Source organism: Calypte anna, chromosome 3, assembly GCF_003957555.1.
Source record: "Calypte anna isolate BGI_N300 chromosome 3, bCalAnn1_v1.p, whole genome shotgun sequence".
In the NCBI taxonomy this organism is placed as follows: domain Eukaryota; kingdom Metazoa; phylum Chordata; class Aves; order Apodiformes; family Trochilidae; genus Calypte; species Calypte anna.
The window spans coordinates 65,939,588-65,956,474 of NC_044246.1; the positions used below are offsets into that span (position 1 = coordinate 65,939,588).

Below are 16,887 nucleotides of genomic sequence, written 5' to 3' on the forward strand. Positions count from 1 at the left end.
GAAGCATCACTGTAACCATAATCTGGGAGCCACAGTACATTCTTTACTAGTAAAAATGAGCCATCAATTGATATTGACTCTAATAGAAAAAAAAGATTATATTACTATTTACGTTAGAATCATATCCAAGTGTTTGAAGAGGTAAAGAAATCTGAAGAAATACCCTGTCCCTTCTTGTACAAAATAATTGCTTTTTGACTTTGGTAATGCTTGATTTCAATGCCCATTTATTTTCTATAGCTCATGCCCGGTTGATGTTTAGGGATACTGTTACTTTGGAAGATGCTGTAACTGTGGTATCGGTGATGGAATCTTCTATGCAGGTAAGGTGTCTTGCAAACATTGCCATTCCTGCAATACCACGTTTAGGAGATTCAGTTTCATGTAGATTTATGCCAATAAATAGATTTGTACTGCCAATAAATAGATTTATGCTTCCTTCACCTCTTTGGAGAGAGTTCCATGGATTCATGGAAAGAAGGTCATCAGGGACCTTGGTAAATAATTTTTAGCCCAACTTGATTATTTAAATCCTTAAACAGATTATACTGAAAAATCTGGATTTCTGATAAAAGCCTGGTGCCTTTTTTTGTAGACTTTGTGGTATAAGTGAAGTTTTGGCCTACTATTGACCTTTGGTAATCTGTGTTCTGAAGATCTTTTGAGCCAGAAATTCTGTCTATATTGCTGTATTTAATAACTTCTGATGGGTTTTTCTTACATGTTGTTAATCTTGTCACTTAACTAGGTATGAGAGAACCCAGTATATTTTTTTTGCAGCAAAGGTCAAACAGTTGCCAAAACCTACACATTATTTTTCCATTAGATCATTTTAAAATATGTTAGTAGTGATACTAAAACTTAGACCTTTTAGAAGACTAATTTTACTCTGAGAAATTGTAGAAGTTCAAAATTTTGGTTGCGATACAGTGAAAACTGTGCTTTCCAGTTATCACATGCATTTGTGTAATGTTTCTTCATAAAAAGACATTGAAAAAATGTGGAAGGCTGGACTAGTTTACAGTAACATTATTAAGATGTTGAATGTAAAGAAAAAGCAGCACATCTAGAATTAATGAAAGGAAAGTGAATCTGGTGGATGCTTTGTAAAATGGAAATGTGGAAAATGGTACAGACACTGGTACTTTAGATAGAATAGTTTAAAAGCAAATAAATCTTCATAATTTGGAGCAGCAAAAATTATCATAAGCACGTTATCCAAAGTTTTATGCATGGGCGTTTTTAGCACTTCTGAAATACATGGATTTGGCTCTGTCAGAAATGGTGTATTCCACTGCACAGCTGACGGGTCTGATCCAAAATGGCATTTCTTATGAATCTGTATAGGTTGATATGAATATATTTAAATTAAAACAATTTTATATAGCACCCGTCAGCTCAATGGACCTTAAAGACCTCTGCAGGTGTAGATTTGCTTCTTTTTTGGAGTCAAAACTCTTCAGGATAGATGCACAAAGTCACATATGGCAGGTAGGCACTTGTGATCTCCCCCATTCTTTCCATGAGAGTTGAGAGACTAATTGCAGTTTGTGCCATGGATAATCTACTGCACAGTGCTGCAAATGGAGTTTGTCTCAAAAATACTACAGGGCCTGACCTCATTAAGTAGCAAAAGATTATTTCTCTCTCTGCTTAAGTTCATCTTGCACTGTTTTGAAGGGCTCAGCTTTTCAATGACAGCACTGCGTCCAAAGTTAAAATAAGAAGCTGTACTAATATACCCAGCTGAAACAGCAGAAGATACCACCTAAGTGTTCATTAACTGCAATTAAACCTGTAATTAACTAGATGGGAATTTGATGGAAGAGTAGTTTTAAGCAATATGGTTTTGGATGTAAGAAATCTGAAATAGTACATGTTTTTTTTCATAACAGATCAAAAAGTGGTATGTCTGTGTATGATAAATGAATGTGTATGGTCACCCATTATCTCACTACCTCATTAGCACAAGTAAATGTAAAATAATTGTTTTAACTGTGGGTCACTTTTTCAAATTTATACAGCCCCACCCTTGAGGGCTGCAGTTTGCATAACAAACATCTATGTAAATAACAGTCAGAGAGAAATTTTCCTGAATTAGGACTACAGAAGACTACCTGGGTGTAGTTGGTATGCTCGTCATATTTTCTTCACTCTTCACTTCCTGTGAGCAAGTTGGAAAATGTGTTAATTTTTTCCTAGGAAACTGCAAATTTAAGATCTGCTATTTATAGCCAAGCTTTACTTACCTCCTGGAAAGTATAAATGAATCACTGAAACAGTTTATTTTTGAAGGAAGTAATTAATTTATTTTGCTTAAAAAATAGAGGTAACATGCAAAAGTTGATTTTCAGAGATTGCTTCCTTTTCTAGGAAAAAACCAACAACCAACTTTGTTATTCAGTTTATGTGTTTCCAGCCTAATTGTAGAATGAAGTTGTAAATGGGAAATACCAGTGTCTTTCATCTCACCAAACTCTGTCATTAACACCGTCTTTGCAACTTCTATGGAAACTCGTATTCTTGCCAGTATAAAATCAGAGTTCAGGTGCTTCTTGTGAGCCCTCTTGGGAAGGACTATCACATGTTCATCACCAACCCAGTTAACAGTGGTTTTTTTGTTTTTTTCATCCTCTAATCCACCCTTATTTTTCTCTTTCCTATTTCGTGAGCATATTCTAATCCTCTCTGGCTTGATCTTTCCCTTGCCTCATTTCCTCTTTGTTAAGATTCTCTCTCCTTCTCTTGGTCATGGTTTTATCCTTCTTTTATTTCTTTCCAATCCCTCTCCTTTTATTCCCTTTTCACATTTTGTCTTCCCATCCATAAGCACTTCTACACCCTTCTTTTCTGCTAACTTTCCCTGTAATACTTTCTTTTTTCTCTCTCTCTTGTAGATCCTGTGCCCTCAGTTCCATAGCATGTAGATTTGTCATACAGCTGCCTTCCTCTTCTCAAAATGATGTCTCAGAGGGACAGATATTTCAGAGACGTAAGCACCAGCACAGGAATGAAACTCCATTGACATCTTAAATTCAGTCCCATCCCACTTAGAATTTTCCACTTAGAATTGTGATAGCCAAATAAAGCACTGAAAAGTAGTGAGGGCAATATATAATTGTACCCCTTGGGCATATATCTCAAGATATATAATCATGCATTCCATTTTTTTTTTCTATTTGGATCCTTAGGTCACAGGTTAACAGTGCTGAAGCCAAATGCAACTATCCTTTGTTAAGAGTTCTGCTCAGTGTTTTATTTATTATCTGCTGTTCTAAAGGTAGAATTCTCAATTCATGTTTTTACGTCGAATTCATCTCCAGTGTATTTGAGTATTTCAGAAATACCATTTCACTTATCTTCACAGAATCCTTCTGTAGTTCCTGTTTTATGGTCTGAAGCTGAATTATGCACAATCCAAAGACATTTTCCAGTGGAGCATACCTCTTGAGATGTGGTTAGGGCCTCAGTTTCAGAGTATCACAGAGTAATCACAAAATGGTAGTGGTTGGATGGGGCCTCCGGAGACCATCTAGTTCTACTCCCCTGTTAAAGCAAGTTCACCTAGAACAGATTGCACAGGATTGAATCCAGGAAGGTCTCGAATATCTCCAGAGAGGGAGACGCTGCAACCTCTCTGAATGGCCTGTTCCAGTGTTTTGTCACCCTCAAAGTAAAGAAATTGTTCCTCATAATTCAGATGGAACTTCTTGTGTTCCAGTTTGTTCCTGTTGCCTCTAGTCCAGTTGGTAGATTCCACTGAAAAGAATCTGGCCCCATCCTCTTTACATCTGCTCTTTAGATATTTAGAAGCATTGATAAGGTCCCCTCTCAGACCTTTCCAGGCTGAACAGACCCAGGTCTCCCAACCTTTCCTCAGAAGAGAGCTGCTCCAGTCCCCCAGTGATCTATTTTCATTAGCCCTCTGCTGGACTTTCTCAAGTAGTTCCTTGTCTGTCTTGAAGTGGACACTGAACTCCAGATGCAGCCTCACTAGGACAGAGTAAAGGTGTAGGATGACTTCCCTTGGCCTGCTGGCTGTGCTTGTCATCCTGCACCCCAGAATTCCATGAGCCTTTTTAGACACAGGGGCATATTGCTGCTGGCTCATGGTTAACTTTTCCACCAAGACTCCCAGGTCCTTCTCTGCAGATATGCTTTCCAGCAGGTCAGCCCCTCACCTGTACTAGTGCATGGGGTTATTCCTCCCTAGGTGCAGGACCCTACATTTACCTCTGTTGAACTTTGTTAGGTTTCTCTCCACCCAACACTCCAACCAGTCCAGGTCTCATGGAATGGCAGCACAGCCTTTTGGTGTATCAGCCACTTCTTTCAGTTTTGTATTCTTAGCAAGCCTGCTCTGTGGACACTCTGCCCTCATCCAGGTCATTGATGAGTATGTTGAAAAAGACTGACCCCTGGGCTACACTGCTGGCTACAGGCCCCCAGCTAGACTCTGTGCTGCCAGTCTCATCCCTCTGAGCTCTGCCAGTCAGCCAGTTCCCAATACACCTCACTGTCCACTCATTTAATCGCCACTTCATAAGCTTACCTTTGAGGGTGTTATAGGAGACTATGTCAAAAGCCTTCCTGAAGCTGCGCTAGACAATGTCTACTGCTCTCCTGTAGAGGAATGGCTTAAAAGGCAGGGGCATTTTGTGTTGCAGCACGCTTGTATGCACAGCCCCATGTTTGAAGCTGATCAGAGTGACAAGGACACCCTGTCCTTGACACTGGATTGAGAGGAGGCACGAAGTGAAAAACAAGCAAGAGCAGATGCTATGTAGGACATTGCTAACCACTAGGAGGGAGGCACGAGCCTGTGCTAAGCTCGTGGCTCCCACTCCTACATCAATAGGACTCGCTTTTGCTGCGCGTGAACAGCGTTGGGTGACCAATAGTAGGTTGTTTTGGAGTGCGGTGGAGGGGGCATGGACAGCTGAAACAGTATATAAACTGAGCTTGTGTGCAATAAAGTTGGAGCATCGACTATACCTCTATGAGGACTCATCTTTGACTTTGCGCCGAACCCATAAGGTTGCCCTTCACTCTCCTATCACCTACTCAGCCAGTCATGTTAATATAGAAGGCTATCAGGTTGGTTAAGCATGATTTCCACTTTGTGAATCCATGTTGACTACTTCTGATTACTTTCTTTTCCTCCACATGCTTAGCGATGACATCCAGAATGATCTGTTCCATCACCTTTCCAGGGATAGAGGTGAGGATGATGGGCCTGTAGTTTCCTGGGTACTCCTGCGTGCCCTCTCTGGAGACTGGGATGACATTGCCATTCCTCCAGTGGTAGCACTGGTAGCACATTTGCTTCTGACTGCAGTTTTCTTCTGTGCACATACCACATCAGGATCCCAGTTACAGATTTATTGCCTTTCAAAACAGTTGCTTAAATGGCTCATTAGGAATCACAGAGTCTGGAATTCAGTGTCAGAGATAGGATCTTGCTCTTTGTCTGATTTAACTGTTCTAACCAAGAGACTAGGCTTCCCTATCTACCATTCCTGCCTCACTAACTATGAAACTTCAGTCCTTGAAACAAATACAGCAGAGAGCTTTGGCAACAACCTTTTCCATGACTGCAGACTACTGCCTCTGTGTGGAGCAGACTATCATGTCCCTGAAGTGATATGCAAAAAAAAAAAACCCAAGTGATAACTTCAATGGGATGCATTAATGGTTGCAGAAACAGCCTTTGGTTTAGCACTGTGTGGTTTCAGAGTGTTTTAGTTAGCCACCAGAATGATGATTTGTCAATGTAAATTTTTATTTTAATACCAAGTTTTAAAATTTCCAAATGGAAGAACCAGAAGTTGCCACAAATGAAAACGTGTGGTCCATCCCATATGTAGCAATTTCAGGTTTGAGAGACCCCACTAACTTTTGCTATTGCTTTCATGGCACTTGATATGCATCCTGTTCATTAGTTGTGTTGAGCTTTATAGGTGGGATAGGAATGGTAAGTGCTAAGGAATCTGTGCCAAAAGAGGGTGTTAAGGTGTAGATTTTTTTTTTTTTCCAAAAGAGCAATTAACTACAAAGCTGTTCTAGATTATTTGTTGTGGAACAAATCACTTTGTGCAGATGCTCTGTTCCAAATAAAAATTACTTCTTTTTCACAATGCATAGCAAAATTGTCCCAGATTAAATTAACTTGCTCTCTGGCAGTATTCCTGAATAGTTAAATACTCTTAAAGAGCTATTCAGAAATAGTTTTGCTGGTCAATTTCCCCTGTGTTGACAAGCCTGAATACCTAGGTCATTCCATTTAAATAATTAGCAAAGCTAAAGAAAACTTGTAGCAGTGAGAACTTCATTAATAAAAGTCGCTCACATGGGCAAAGTGATTCTTACAAGGTATTTGGAAAACTACTTTAATCCTAATTTCCATTTTTAGTCATGATGTTCTCAAGCCTTAGGTAGACTTTCAATTATTTATATAAATAAAAATAAACCAGTAATAGTGAACTGCGGGTCTGATCAGACACTTTTTATTATGTTTGTGAGCAACTCTGCCTGTACAAGCAGACCTAGTAGGATTATTTGTGCAAATACAATCACTTGGTAAATATTTGCTACCTTAAACTTTAAAATATCTAAAAGTTGTTTAAAATGGTTTTTGATGTTTGAATTCTATGCTGAATAATAAATAAAGCTTCCCTTTTTCTCTTTCTCTTTGGTGACCTAGGGGGGTGCACTCCTGGGAGGCATCAATGCCTTACACACCTCATTCCCTGAAAATCCAATGGCGCAGTACCGAACACAGTGTCAACTCATACTGGAGCGACTGGAGCTGCAAGATCTTCTGCACAAAGAGCTACAAAGACTTGACAGGTTATAATATGCCAAAGTAATAAAATAATTCAATAGCAAAAAAAAAAAAAATTGACAATAATAATCTGGAGAGGGTCTAAAAATAGAATCTGACACTGGGAAAGGACTTGACCTTTAGAGGACATGGATAAGCAGAGGGATTGTTTTAAAGTATCGCTCTGAGATCATCACAAGATCATTTCTTCCTCTGGGTTAGGGAATTTACAAAGAATTTAGGAGCATTTTAATCATTTCCTAAATTATATCTTAATTCTATGCTCAGTTAAGTTTCAGCAGACCTTCTTAGGGTCAAAATGCTATATTCTGTAGCTGAGCAAATAATTTTATATAAACTTTTGTTACGTGCTTGGTAAGTTGCAGCAGATCTGCTTCGTACTGTTAAGCCACCTTCTTTGTTGGGCTTGTCATGATCCTTCCCTTTCTGTTAATGGAAAAGAACAGCCTGAAACTAAGTTCTTTTCTTTTGGTTAATTTTTCTTTTTTTACATACTAGAATTTTTACTACCTCTTCTCTAGTTTTCAACTCTGTCCTGGTTTGGGCCAGGATAAAGGTGATTTTCTGTCTTGTACTTTTGCTTTTAGCTAAGTGTCTTGTAAGTAGTTGCACTTGGTTGCGCCATTAGAGCTCATCACCGTTAAGGTGAGGCTCTGAGTCTCGCTTTTACCTTCCAGAAGGAAGAAAGAGGTCCCACCTGTCTGCCTTTGACTCCAGTTCAGACACAAAAGTATAAAGCCTTGGTGGACACTGGTGCACAGTGCACCCTAATGCCATCGAATCAGAAAGGGACAGACTCCGTCACTATTTCTGGAGTGACGGGGGGATCTAAAGAACTGACTATTGTGAAGGCTGATGTGAGCCTCACTGGAATAAAGTGGCATAAACACCCAATAGTGACTGGTCCAGATGCTCCGTGCATCCTTGGCATAGACTAGACCTCAAGGGAGGTGATTTCGAGGACCCGATAGGGTACCGGTGGTCCTTTGGTACTGCTTGGTTTAATCTCTGCAACTCGATGTAACCGGAATGGAGTCTCTAGTCCGAGATCGAGGTGTCAATATGGTAGTATAGACTCGGAGGATGTGGTTTGAGTCTATTGCCCACAGCGAGGAACTAGCAAGATGGTCTGCTGCTATGGAAGCAACCAGCCACTCTCTCAACTAGCTCCAGAATGAGCTGCCTCAGTGGGTGTGAGCCTCACTATTTATTGGCCCCATGGTCTTGCACATGCTCCATAGGGGCCCTGCCCTGACTGGGCACAGGTGGAGTTGATAGCGGCTCACACCCACTTCCTGATGATCAGAGGCACCTGGTCGCTCTGTTCCACTACAACTCTCTGCAACAATCTTTGGAAAGTGTGTTTGCTTTTATTAATAGAAAACTTGTACTGTACTGAGGCTGAGAGGAGAACACTAGAACCGGAAGGAAACAAAATACAAAAAACCCCCAACAATTAGTTTCCTGAAATTACATTTGGCTCTAAAGAAACTTATACTTTCTTATTGTTAGAAGTCAAATGTTACTGAGTCTCATGGGATAAGAATATCTGAGAAAATACACTTTTTCCTTTAAATGTTTTTCAGACTTCTTTTGTAACTCACAGTAAGGACAGCTTAAATAATCACAGAGGCAATAAATGCAGATGTCCAATAGATACAAACCAGCTAGTTTTAAAACATCAGTGTTCATAAGAAATCATAGAAATGTAGAAATGGGTGGGAGATAAAATACAAAGACAGCATCAGGTCTCCCACCCGTCTGGCAGGTGCTTGTGTTATCTTCTCCAAAGGAAGAAGATTTTCCATTCCCATCAACTTGCCTATTCCATTAGTGCTCCATCCTAATTCTATAAAGATTTTCTCAATATCCCACTGAATCTCCTAGGCTTTGAATTTAGCTGATTTCTTAAGCACCTTAGAGAATACTAAATGAAAGTCCTCTTTAAAACATCCTGTTCTGTATTAGGCTTGTCCCACGCACTCCCCCTAAACAATAATTCAGTAAGACAAACGTGTACATCTCAGTCTTTCTTGGTAAGTCAGATAATTACTTCTATATTCTGTCAACATTTTAATAATAAGCATAGCAGTAAATAATTATATTAATGTTTCTAAAACATACATAGTAATGTGGCTGCTCTTCATTCATGGTTAGGATTACTCATTAGCAAAATGTAGAATACTGTCTCCCTTGGAAAATACATGTTTAGGTATAATGGAGTATCAGCTATACTGAGACTCAAGGGACCTCTCATTCCAGCACCTCTCTTGTTTTGGAGACTTCTGAGAATAGTCACAGACAGTGGTAGTGAATTTTTATAGGTGATCTGAGATGTTTCACTCTACTACTGTGTGGAATTTTTGACATGTTGAGTCCATAATGATTGTGAGAGTAAACCACTAGCAACCATTATTCCAAATAGTAGCCCCATTTTACATTCTGGTAACTAATTTGAAGCTTTGCCTTGCTTAGGATGAAACCTAATAATATTCCTGCTCTACAAGATACTACAGAATATGTAAACCATAAGAGACCCTAGCAATGGCTGTAAACTGTTTGGGTGGTGGGGTTTTTTTGTTTGTTTGTTTGATTTCCAATGGAAAGGAAGTTTAACTCATTGCTTTCTTTGTTCATTTGCCTATATTTTATTTGGGACACTAAAATCAGCCACTTAGAGTAAGTAGAAGGTGCTGAAAGATCACAGACTTCAATACCAGCTTTCAGAACTGTATGTGCAACTTAAAAATGCACTTTTTGTGTCCTATTGTATTTGTAGCTTTTCACCATTCATACACAACAACCATCACTAATTCAATAAATAAAGAAAACAATTTAAATAAGTTACTATTACTTTTTTTTTTTTTTCATCCCTTAGATTACAGAAGGAGAATTCATGCCAGCTGCTTCCTGAAGAGACAAGTTTCGATCCTACAGTAGGATGCTTGAACAAGGATACATTTGGGCAGTCAAAGCAAATGTGTCCATCAGAACCTCCAGATCCACAAGAGAATAACTCTGGGACACAACCTTCTTTGCCTGAAGGCAGCTCTGGAGGGGATATACATCTAGAACCTGTATGCAACCCAGCACATGGTAGTAGCAAATATACAAAACACTTGATTGAACATAGTAAGAAAGGTGATGATGGCAGCCTGGCATGGTTTGACAGCCTGGAAGGGGGCAACACTGCTGCTGAAGAAACTTTTCAGAAAAAGTCTCCATTGCCCAGGACATCTCCAAATAACTTGGCTTCAAAAACACTGTGTGAGACATCCCATTCTGAAGAAAGATGTGCTTCAATACCAAGGAAGGGAAATGGAATGAGAGAATCACTAGCAACAGTGGATCTGCATGCACCTTTAGAACAGGACAAGATTTCCAAGATAAGCAGGAAAAGGACTGAAGAACACACATGTTCTTCCTCAGAAGAAAATATTCAGGACCCAGTGTCACCAAATGGTAGCGTGCAGGATTTAGTTATTACACAGAGGGTTTCTAGAAGCTGCCAGAGACTGCACAGGGAGAGATCCCATGGATTCTTTACAAGCACACAAGACCCTGAGGCAAATACCCTTCCTACAGTAATACCTGCATCTGCTCTGTCAGATCTTTCAAGTGATGCAGATTCTGTGCTAGGGGAGGAAAAGAACGTATCTGTAGCAGCACGAATTTCCTTGAGAAAACGAAGTAAAAGTCAAGTAGTGAGGGAAATAAAAGTAGTGAATTCCCATGAGCCAGAAATCCTTGACAGTGAAAGTCCTCCAGCAGCTAAACTAGCTAAATTTTCTTTCAGACCAAGGACAAAACTTGACCATTCTTCAGAGAAGACAAATGAAGAATTTTCTCTTTTTCAGAGTGAAACTATTTTTAAACCTGGGGAGCAGCTCCAGGGAGAGCAGCTGCCAGAAGAATGCTGCCCCCCTGAGAAATCCAAGATGACATTGACTCACTTAGGAAAAAGTAGTTTGGAAAACCGACCAATTACTAATAAAAGAAAAGAAGAGCAGCAGAGTCTGGCCTTAGGCAAAGAGATCAGAGGAAGTGCAGCAATATCCTCTGATGTCAGTTTTGATGCTGGGTCATCACCCACTGAAAAGAAAAGGGAGGGAGAGGAGAAGCTTGGTGGTCCAAGCACGGGAAAGGTGCGCTCCAGCACGTTAGCCAAGCTGTCAACATTCTCCTTTGTATCACGTCCTGAGTCAAAATTGCAAACCTCACCTACCATTAAGAATGACACCAGCAATGAAAGCCCTAGCCCATTGCTGAAGGTGCATGTGAGCAATCCTAGCAGAAGGAAGAGTTTTGCATTGGGAAATGCTACTACAGTCAGCGTGGTTGCACAGAAACCTCTCTTCTCAATAGCAGAGCTGGATGATGCTGCGTTAGATTTTGATTGGGATGAAGAGGTTAAGAAAAATCCAATCACGTAACATATATTATCCAAATCACTTAACCTACAGTTCTTACAATTCTATCAGTGGTATCCATAGTTTACAAAGCATTAAAAATAATCATTCTGGAACTCCATTAATACCAGTAAACATACTTTCTTTAAGGGCTGTATCCTTTACGTCAGCTAAGGGACTGCAGGTACTGAAGCCCTGATGTAGCTTTTAATTTTCTAAACTCTTCCCAAAACTACTTAAATTGGATGACTGTTTTGATCAACCTGATGTAACTTGAAGAAGGGTGTGCTTATGTTCATACATCCATAGTGTAGTGAGTCTTGCAGAAAAGCAGGTTCAACTGACTGTTGTTTTTTTTCTAAATTGACTCCTTTATTTCATGTAACGGATAGAACTATACATTATTCAGATTGTCCTTCCACATGACTGTACCAGAGAAATGATGATGCTAAAGCTATGTCATTATATTTTGTTCACCAATATAAGCTGTTTGTCTCAGTGCAGTTAGCAATATTCTGATTTATCATGCTGTGATATTTCCATATTATCAGTATCATGAGAATTTTGCTTCATCAGTGGTTACTGTGCTCTTTAAAACGCAGCTGATGTTAAAGACATGGCTAAAGAGCTTTTTGTTTATATTTTTATTTTATTTGTTTAATTTCAGCTTTAAATACACTGGTTCAGATACCTGTGTCTGTGTTCTGGGTCACTTTATCAAAACACAACTCTGTGATAAACATACAGTTCTTCACTGCAGAGAGAACAGATTTCAGGTGATTAAATGGGAGTCTTCAGTAACCAGGGTAACTTTAATATAGGCATTAAGCCCTGGTATATAAGATAGACTTTGAAGAGCTACCCTAGAGTAGATTGGTTCTGACTCGGATAATGTTTACTTCTCTATTTTAATTGTAGTTAGAGTTTTATCACATCTAATGTGCAGTTCATCTTCTGGAGCATGGTGCATCCTATGTCATTCATTTGTCTAATGGGAAATTAATCTCCTATTGCATTACATGTTTACAGAGAAAGGTAAGCCTTAAATTTCTTAGAGTACTTGCGTGGTACGTTTCATCTGTGTTTGAATTCTCCATACAATATAATTGGTATTACCTGCAAGGTAAACAGAGAGTGGAGTGGTTGCTTACAGCACAGTTAATCCTCTGAAAGGATTACTAGCACAAAGAAAATCTGATTCTCTCTTGATTTCCTTAAATTTAGAGCTAACTCCCTTGAAACCAAGTGAGCTAAAATACTGTAAAATTTCAGAGAATGAGGGAGTGTGAGGCCCGAGTACTTCATTGTGATCCAGTGAAATCATGACAACAAATCGTGACAGTGGCTTACTCTTAAGAATTTGAGAAAATGACAGAAACATTACTGTTCAGACTGTTGTTCCTCCACTGGGAATATGACATCAGTCATAAAAAGTGGAATTTACCTGAGCAACCCCTTCATGTTCCCCCTCACAAAGAGGAACCTCCCTTATGCCAGAATGAGGATGGCCTGTGGTTGTGATCCTACTGACCATAAAAAACATCCGTTTCCCACAGGCTGCTGTGTTTACACTGGAACAGCAGAAGGATCGAGAATCATTGAGCCATTAACACTTACGGTGCTCTTCTTCCTTGAGTTTTAAGAGCCTAGCTAAAGGCATGATTTTTCATCACCATGTGAGCTGCATCGTACCCTTGCACAGTGGTCTCATTTACAATCAAAAATCATCCTTAATAACTGGTTTGATGGATGTTACTAGCTGGCAAGTGCAAAGCCAGAACATCGCTGTCAGCTCCCCACAGTCAAGCATCACAAACTGCAGGGCAGTCGTGTTTCAAGAAAGACGAATTGCCAGGTAGTGCAGACAGCTATCTTCCTGACAGCTGAAATGTGCAAAGTTACATGAAGCAAGGGAATGCCCAGTTAGCAACAACTTTGAGAACACTCTTGGTGTCCTAAACCTGTGTATAAGTCATTGCATCTGAGTAAACGGTAGTTAAACCAAGTTTTATTTTTCATAAATGAAAAATGTTTCCTTTGATGCAGTAAAATTCAGCCTAGAGTATGGAGGCACTGTATTTCCCACAGCTTTTGGAGTCATACAGTCCTAACCACACTTGTGGTCCAGTTCAGTTGTTTGGTTGATAAAATACTAGTAGATCTTTTTTTAAATTACTATTAATCTGTCTTGAATTGAAACCTGCAGTTTAACTTTGTTAAAGGATTTGTTCTTTGAAGCACAATTAGTGGAGCCACAAACAAATTGGCAATTTGCTGAAGACTGAATCTCCTGCAATAGTCTGCCTGATGTGCCTGGTGGACTCGACCACTTCAGTCTACTTCTGGACCCTTAGGATACACCCTTTCATTGCCTTAGAGCTGTAAAACTAAGCAAGGTATGGGTACTGAGGTGTCTGAACTTGGAGGAGGCAAAATGTCTGAGCTTTTCAGCAGGCTTCCTGAAATTCCCCAACAGCAAAAGGAAAGTTGCAGCAGCTTCCATTGCCGAGAAAGCCCCCGGTGCTTAGCAGAGAACAAAAAGAAGGATAAAGATACACTGCAGCATGTGAATTCCTGCTAATGTGGGCAAATCAGCTCATTTAAACCAAGGTTTTCACTAGTAAGTGCAAACTGTACATTCTTTAGTGGGGACCATTTGCAAGGTCTGATTGTAAGGCCTGTGGATGTCCTGAACACTTAACAACAGAAGCTTAAATCAATGAGGCACGTAAGGTGCAGTGTCACTGTCATTCTGCCCTTCTGTCTTCCTCTCTCTCTCATATTGGTTGTGAAATGGCCCCTTCAGGAATAGACAGTGAGTGGTCTCACTTAAGATACCCTGTGTACTAGGACTAAAGGAAACAGGAAACTGACACAGGTTTATTCTCCTTCTTGCTGAGGACATCTGAGAACTTAAGACCTTTGCCATTTTAGAACCTATCTTTACTAGATTGCAAGTCAACTTTTCATCCCTCAGAACAGTATCTTTGAGCACATCAGGACAGATTTGATAATGCCCAGGAGACTTTGCAAGACTAGTGAGGACATTTTAGTTGTCTACAGAGCTGTGCAGCTTCGAAAAGAGTATGGAAGGGTTGCTATCTACAATCATACATATTTTAGGTACCTAAACACATCATTTAGAATTTAGGCAGAAATAATTTTCTGGTTCTGTGTAGTGTCTTAATAATTCCTGAGGGCTAATGTATTAGATAGTATGTCAGTAAAAAGAAAGTTCTCTCTTCAGATTCCCCAGATTAGAAGTAGTCAGTTTATTACTTTATGAAATGGAGGTATGCTTCATTGAGCAGAGGTTTTTCAGGTCTGAGGAGTCTGCTTCTCCCTTTGGTACAATGTAAGAAATGGAACAAAAGCCATAAGGAATTAAGATACTGCAAACTGTTCATTCTGAGGTTACTCTGCCTGGAAAGCTACTTGGGCAGCTTTGTTTCTCAACAACCAAAGAAGAGAGGGCGCAAGGATATTTTGTTCAGCTTGCAGAAGGGTCCACCTATCTCTAATAGCAGAAAAAAAAGCACTGTTGTATTCTCAAACTCTGTTCTGCAAAGAGATCTGATTCACCCGGTGGGTGATGGGTAAGGAACCAAAGAACAAATCTGGAAGAAAGATGCTGCTGAAATCTTTCTCTTTCAGGCCATTTGAAATATTACTGGTGTGTTACTGCTTCTGATTCATAGCACAAATTGCCGGTGTTCAGGGTAAATGAGAAGCATGCAGAAATAAAGAAAATTGTACCTGCTGCTGATTTACTCCACCCTCATCCTTGCCATTGCTATAGAACCCATTTATTAATGCCTTGACAGGGAACATGACTAACTTCTTTCCCTTGCCTTTTTAAACCAACTTCCCCCACGAGCAACTATGTGGGGGTTTTTAGTGCTACAATAGCCCAATGATGAGAAGATTTAATCCATTATGGCAGCGACAGTCTGCTGGGCAGATCATTTCTTGGAGTGCTTTGTGAAGTCAGTGGGCAGATGAGTCACTTCCTGCCAGCCTGTCCAGGAAATGCCATTATCTTCTCCATGTAGTAACACTTGCTTCTCTGAATTTATGATCCTAGAGAATAAAAACATGTCCAATGTATCTTCTCTGGGTTATTATATACAGATACATACCAAACCAATTATTACTGTTGAATAATATACTGTTTTATTAAGCTATGTTTTATGAGTCTGGTTCATTAAAGGTGATTATGTATGTTGCTGTCTTAAAACCTTGTTGAACCAAACCTTAGAATTCACTGGTTCTAGCAATATGTTGATCAGTCTTCATTTGTGACCAGGAGTGGAATGCTTTGTTAGATACTCTGTGGCCAGACTCCATTGCCTTGGTTGAATGCAGGTTACATCACGTCAGCGTGGGACAAGATCACAGTTTCACTGGCAACTAGTCCATAGTAGTGTTCTCCTGCATGGTCCATGCAGACGTGCTGATGAGTGAAAGGGAACCAGAAAGCAAAAAAACCCAAAAATGTAATTATATTTTTATATTGTTTAATTATATTTTTTGTGGAAAAAAGTACTTATTCTTCATTCCTTTAATCCTCCTGCATGGCACTTTTGCTGGGAAAAGAACAGCCTTGGCTGAAAGAAGACCATCACTCCTCCATATTGGGAACCCAGAGAGGACTATCCTATAGTGTCATGAGGTCTCACTGCTTTATGCCAGAATCACTCCCTGTTTGTCTTGGGAAGAGGGAGCTATGTGTGGTTGTGTCCATCACTGGTTGTTTTACAGACCTGTCTCATGGCCTCTCTTCTCACTTCATTCCTAGCTGAAAAATCCTGCTCAAAGGCATCCTAGGGAGTCTTCAGAACTCCCCAGGATGTCCCTACAGAAACAGGCTACTGACCCTGCCCAGCTCTTATTTTACCAGTTAGATGCTATCCATGGTAACTTTTATAAGGTTGTGCCTGGTTATGCAACCACAGCTTATTTCCACATCTTTATTGGAGCCTTTACCTGTTAGTTTTTAAAACAAATTCCTTTAGTTTTAAAAAACTTTCAGTGATTTTTCAATTTTGCCTTTATTCATCTCCTTATTTATTGATTACTCGCTTGCATATGAGGCTTAGCACACTACATGCAGCAATCTGGCATTTGTCATCCATGTGTTGTAGGCATCACTGCAAAAGTAAGATTCAAAATAATCAATGCAATTCATAGACATTTATGTGAAACTTCACAAAATGAAAAGGCAGCACAGTAGAGAGGAGCTGTTAATCTATCCGGTTTTCTTCTAATGTTTTTGACCTCTTTAACTTAAACAGCAACACTATTAAGTTATGCTCAGCTCCAACCCGTCAGGATCACCTGAAATTTTTCCTAGAGACAGCAGCATGTGTGGGTGTTTGTTACTTTACAGGAACTTACAGCACTTGAAAGTACAAAACTCTGCTTCTTGACCTTGTAGTCCAGTCTTGCTGAAGAACATTAGCAATGCTCTACCACTGCAACTGCTGCCACTGGTTCTATACCTTCCTCTTGATTATTTGTCATCCACTTGTCATCCTCCTCACCTTCTTTCTTTCCTCCCAGATTGTTGTTGCCTTCTTTCTCTGCAAGTCAAGACTGCTGCCACTGCCAGTCCTACACTATCAGTGCACCTCT

The 16,887-nt window shown here is 39.8% G+C and overlaps 1 protein-coding gene across 1 annotated transcript in view; it reads left to right on the plus strand.

Moving 5' to 3' along the window:
• MCM9 (minichromosome maintenance 9 homologous recombination repair factor) overlaps nt 1-11,290 on the plus strand; it is a 48,100-nt gene extending 36,810 nt beyond the window's left edge. Inside the window, exons 10-12 of the mRNA XM_030448354.1 lie at nt 241-323; nt 6,704-6,849; nt 9,723-11,290. Coding sequence (XP_030304214.1) covers nt 241-323; nt 6,704-6,849; nt 9,723-11,277 — 1,784 coding nt within the window. The 3' untranslated portion in view covers nt 11,278-11,290. The remainder of the gene's footprint in view (nt 1-240; nt 324-6,703; nt 6,850-9,722) is intronic.
• The last annotated feature ends 5,597 nt before the right edge of the window (nt 11,291-16,887 follow it).